At 63.7% G+C, this 5017-nt stretch overlaps 1 protein-coding gene across 1 annotated transcript; it reads left to right on the top strand.

The window, feature by feature from the left end:
* Window positions 1-1272: 1272 nt before the first annotated feature.
* On the top strand, window positions 1273-3866 carry CEBPA (CCAAT enhancer binding protein alpha). Its single transcript, XM_061387917.1, has one exon. The coding sequence runs from the start codon at window positions 1414-1416 to the stop codon at window positions 2473-2475; it is 1062 nt and encodes a 353-aa protein (XP_061243901.1). The 5' UTR covers window positions 1273-1413; the 3' UTR covers window positions 2476-3866.
* The last annotated feature ends 1151 nt before the right edge of the window (window positions 3867-5017 follow it).

Below are 5017 nucleotides of genomic sequence, written 5' to 3'. Positions count from 1 at the left end.
TAAGCTAAACGCGCGAGGCGCCACGTGGCTGGGGAAACGCGCTGCCTTAAACCCCTTCCCTCTGCAGCAGCCAAGGCGGAGGCGGCGCGGCGCCCAGGGGTCACAGGGGCCCGGCCACCTTCTTCCTCAGGATTCCAGGGACCCAGCGCCCTGCGAACCAGCCTGCAAGGCTCTCTCATTAGGTGCTTGGACCCAGAGCCGCAGAGATTCGGAGACCCCGGCTCTCTCCACAGCCCCGCTCCCGCCTTGGAGAGCACCTGAATGGGGAGTAGGGGAGAAGGTTGTGGGTTCCAGCGCCGTTGATCGCCGGCCCCGCTTCGGGATCCCCGTCTCGGAGTCAAATTCTCCTCCTCCCCCTATGCGTCTCCCCTCGCCCGGGTACCCCAGCCCCGGAATCCAGCTGGGCCCGTCCCTCTGGGGAAAAAACGCGGCCCCGCGCCGGGTAGCAGCGCCAATTCCGTGCACCTAGCAACACCTAGAGCTCCGGCAAGGAGAAATAATTAACAAGAAAGTTTCCCAGCCCGGGCGGGTGGACGAGCCGAGTCCTCTAGACTCCCGGACTGTGGCCGCCTCCCCTTTCCTCTGCTCCCCGCGGGGTCCTAGCGCCCGGCACTGCGGGCCCGTGTGACCCTGGAGTACTTGCGCGTGTGGGGAGGGGGGTGGGTGGAGAGGAGCGGAGAGGTACTTTTGCGCGGAATCTGTGCGGGTGCCTGGGTATCAGAGACGCAAAATCCCGGTTCTCCTTGGCATCTCCAAGCGGCAGCGTGCACTGGGCCGCACGTCCGAAACTGTTCCCTGCCCCCCACCCCTAACCCCTTCTTTACGCAACCTTCTTGCAGAGTACGCGGACCCGGACGGAACCGGTTCCAGCTTTTAAAGTGAGTCCGCGCCAGGGAAGCTCAGAGACCAAGACCTGCCTCTCCGCCCACCCCAACCAACCCTAACTCCCTGTGTGGCGTCGGGTGTTCCCGGGCTCCCCGATCTTTGGCTGGAGGTGGGTCCCCTGGAGAGGCTACAGGAGGGGGCCCTGCCGTCGACCACTGCTGCGCGGGGGCGACAACTCTACCCTGGGTGGGGCACCGCGCGCGGGTCTCGGTTCGGCGGGCGACGCAGGAGGTAGTAGGCGTTGCCCCGCGGCCCCTCCCAGCCAGCGCTGAGCTCCAGCCCCACTCGCCGCCCTCTGCAGCCCGCAGGCGCTAAGACCCAGGAGGCGCTGCTCCGTTGTCACCGTTTGCACACTAGAGGGCGACAAACCGGTATAAATGCTGGGCCCGCGCGGGCCTGGCCATTCGCGACCGGGAGCTGAGCGGGCGCGAGCGAGTAGGGGCTCTGGGTGGGCGGTGGCAGCAGCGGCGCCCCGCGCAGGCTGGAGGCCGCCGAGGCTCGCCATGCCGGGAGGACTTTAGCTCCCCCATGGAGTCGGCCGACTTCTACGAGGCGGAGCCGCGGCCCCCGATGAGCAGCCACCTCCAGAGCCCCCCACACGCGCCCAGCAGCGCCGCTTTCGGCTTTCCCCGGGGCGCGGGCCCCTCGCAGCCCCCCGCCCCACCTGCCGCCCCGGAGCCTCTGGGCGGCATCTGCGAACACGAGACGTCCATCGACATCAGCGCCTACATCGACCCGGCCGCCTTCAACGACGAGTTCCTGGCCGACCTGTTCCAACACAGCCGGCAGCAGGAGAAGGCCAAGGCGGCCGCGGCCCCCGCAGGAGGCGGCAACGACTTTGACTACCCGGGCGCCCCCGTGGGCCCCGGCGGCGCCGTCATGCCCGGGGGGACGCACGGTCCCCCTCCTGGCTACGGCTGCGCGGCAGCCGGCTACCTGGACAGCAGGCTGGAGCCTCTGTACGAGCGGGTCGGGGCGCCGGCGCTGCGGCCGCTGGTGATCAAGCAGGAGCCGCGCGAGGAGGACGAAGCGAAGCAGCTGGCGCTGGCCGGCCTCTTTCCCTACCAGCCGCCGCCGCCGCCGCCGCCGCCGCACTCGCACCCGCCGCCCGCTCACCTGGCCGCCCCGCACCTGCAGTTCCAGATCGCACACTGCGGCCAGACCACCATGCACCTGCAGCCCGGCCACCCCACGCCGCCGCCCACGCCCGTGCCCAGCCCGCACCCAGCACCCGCGCTCGGCGCCGCTGGCCTGCCAGGCCCCGGCGGCGCGCTCAAGGGGCTGGCCGCCGCGCACCCCGACCTCCGTGCGGGCGGCGGCGGCGGCGGCAAAGCCAAGAAGTCCGTGGACAAGAACAGCAACGAGTACCGGGTGCGGCGCGAGCGCAACAACATCGCGGTGCGCAAGAGCCGGGACAAGGCCAAGCAGCGCAACGTGGAGACGCAGCAGAAGGTGCTGGAGCTGACCAGTGACAATGACCGCCTGCGCAAGCGGGTGGAACAACTGAGCCGCGAACTGGACACGCTGCGGGGCATCTTCCGTCAGCTGCCCGAGAACTCCCTGGTCAAGGCCATGGGCAACTGCGCGTGAGGCGCGCGGCGGCGGGACCGCCCTGGGCTGGTCGCCGGCTGGGACCCAGGGAGTGGCTTCGGGTCTCCGGATCTCAAGACTGCCCGAACCGCGTAAGCCAGGACCAGGAGATTCCGGTGCTGCCTGAGAGCCTGGCCTGCTGCGCGTGCCCCTTGCCTTCCTCTGCGCCGGACACGGTGCGTCTAAGATGAGGGGTCAGGCAGAGAGGAGAAGCGCCATGGGGCTGAGCCGGGAGCCCGGCAACTCTAGTATTAAAGGAATAACCCTGTGCCTTGGAAACGCAAACTCACCGCTCCGATTCCTACCGAGTAGGGGGAGCAAATATGTGCCTTGTCAATTTATTTGGAGGGTTCTTGCCCCCACGAGAGGAGGGGTGCAGGCCCCCGGCAGGAGGAAGGTTCAGGGAGCTGAGATCCCGATAAAGCCAGCCCTGGCGGCGGCTCCTGAGCGCCTGTCCTTGGAGGGGAGGAAACACAGGGACTTGGGGCTTTGAACCTAAGGTTGTTCCCCTTGTTCTGCGTGAAGGTGGAGGGTCCCTAGTTCCTTGCCTCTGAACTCCCAGCCTGCAAAAGGCTGGGCTCTCCCGGGCAGAACTCACTGAGATGGATGTCACCAGGTGACCAGTGGGAGCCTGCGACCCCTAGTCAGATCAGAAAGCTAGGTCGAGGGTTAGCTAGGAGGACATATGTTCATGGGATTGATTGATCCTGGTGGAAGAGGGGAACCTAGAGATCTGGTCTGGGGGTCAGTAGGGGGTGGTGAAGGGACACTGGGACCATCAGCCTTGTCTGTACTGTATGTCGCCAGCATTGCCATATACACATGAAGCACAATCAGTCCATCCCAGAGGGACCGAAGTTATGAGAAGCTTTCCAAATATTTTGCTTTATCAGCCGACATCAACACTTGTATCTGGCCTCTCTGTGTCCCTGCGGTGCCTTGTGCAATGTGAATGTGCACGTCTATGCTAAACCACCATTTTATTTGGTTTTTGTTTTGTTTTGGTTTTGCTCAGAAACTTGCCAGAATGAGGCTCTTCGTCAGCAGCTGCAGGGAGGGTCTGCGGCTGTCTTTCCTTTTGGTTTTGGGATTGTTTTTGCTCCCAGGGGAACCAAAGAGGCGAGGTGGGCTTCTCCTTTCCCCTCAGCTCTCCCTGGGGGTGGCTGTGGGCCTCAGTCCCCGCCGGCCCTGGCTGTGGGCAGCCTGGTCCCCCCAGAGGCCCTGGCTCCGGGTCTGGAAGGGAGGCGGCCTCAGCCAGCGTTCACTCACCGATTCGATCGCTGGGCCTGGGAGCGGGGAGGGCGGCTTTGGTTCTCTTCTTTGGGGAGGACATAGAGTTTCATGCTAGATGTTTTATGTATTATATCTATAATATAAACATATCAAAGTCCGTTTTGGTGTCTTTTTAAAACTAGAAAATCTACTTCCAAGGTTTTTTGTGGGCCAGGTCACATTTGTGAATAATCACAGCATATTCTTTGGCTGAGAGCCTGACTTTCATTAGCTCTCCACCCATCCTGAGCCCCTCTTTACATTAAGGGGGTGACTTCTCCCAACCAAGGCAAATAAATGGCAGAAGGTAGACAAGGCTCGAACCTGAGAAGGCCAAAGCCTGGAGAGGCTCCGGGTATGTGGTGGGAAGAGGGGTGTGCCGAGGTATCATGGGGCCTTGGTGTGGCCTCTCAGCCCCTGGCAGGAGAAGAGGGACTTGGAGAGGGGGCCCTCTGCCTGAAGTTGCCACAGCCTCTCTGGAACGCGGGCAGACCTGGCCCAGGAGCTCCAGGCTCCAGAGGCCCTTTGACCACACTGACTTCCAGATCACTCACAGCCCCAGCTCTGGAAGCCTTGCTCACACCTGCCTTTGCCCCAGCCCTCCGGCGGGACCGTGGGCGGGCAGGGAGAGGCCACAAGCGGTAAGGACCCTCCACCCCTCCCCGCTTGCTCAGGCCCACATGACTGCTGCCTCTCCCAGTGGGGGCCCTGACAGGAGCCCTCCACGGGCCCTCCTCACCTGCCCTGCCCCAGCCCACCCAGGAAGGGGGACCCACGGCAGGCCTGCACTGGATGTCTGGCCCTTCCCCACACACTGCAGGAAAGGCAAGGAACAGGCCCAGCATTTGCCTCCCCACTGCGCCCACCCTGGACCAAGTCCCTGACTCCAACAACTGCACCATGAGGACAGGTATTCAGGACCGCCCCCCCCGCCCCCAGCAGCAGTGCTGCCTACCAAGGGAGGGCACACACTCATGTCCGCAAGAAGAGGGCCCAGGAGGAAGTAACCCAGGAGACCAGCAGGGCTTTCAAGAGTTGACTCTCTCTGAGGGTAAAAGGCAAAACTCTTTGCCTTCTGTTTTCACCCCGAGACTGTTTACTTGAGCAGCTGACACCGTATGCCAACGTGGGCTGTGACCATTTCAAGAAATTACACATTCTTTTTAAATTCTGAAAATTTTCGCTTCACCTCCCGTGTGGTTAACGGGGTGACTTAGCTGCCTCCCACCCCACTCCCCGACCCCCTCCGCCGCCCTATCTCTCGGTCCCT

The sequence above is a fragment of the Bos javanicus genome, chromosome 18, assembly GCF_032452875.1.
Source record: "Bos javanicus breed banteng chromosome 18, ARS-OSU_banteng_1.0, whole genome shotgun sequence".
In the NCBI taxonomy this organism is placed as follows: Eukaryota; Metazoa; Chordata; class Mammalia; order Artiodactyla; family Bovidae; genus Bos; species Bos javanicus.
Note: the sequence above shows the minus strand (reverse complement) of the source record. Positions and strands in the feature narration are given on the sequence as shown.

What these genes read in the sequence shown, in the direction of transcription:
- CEBPA (XM_061387917.1), top strand. Translation starts at nt 1,414, where the DNA reads ATGGAGTCGGCCGACTTCTACGAGGCGGAGCCGCGGCCCCCGATGAGC.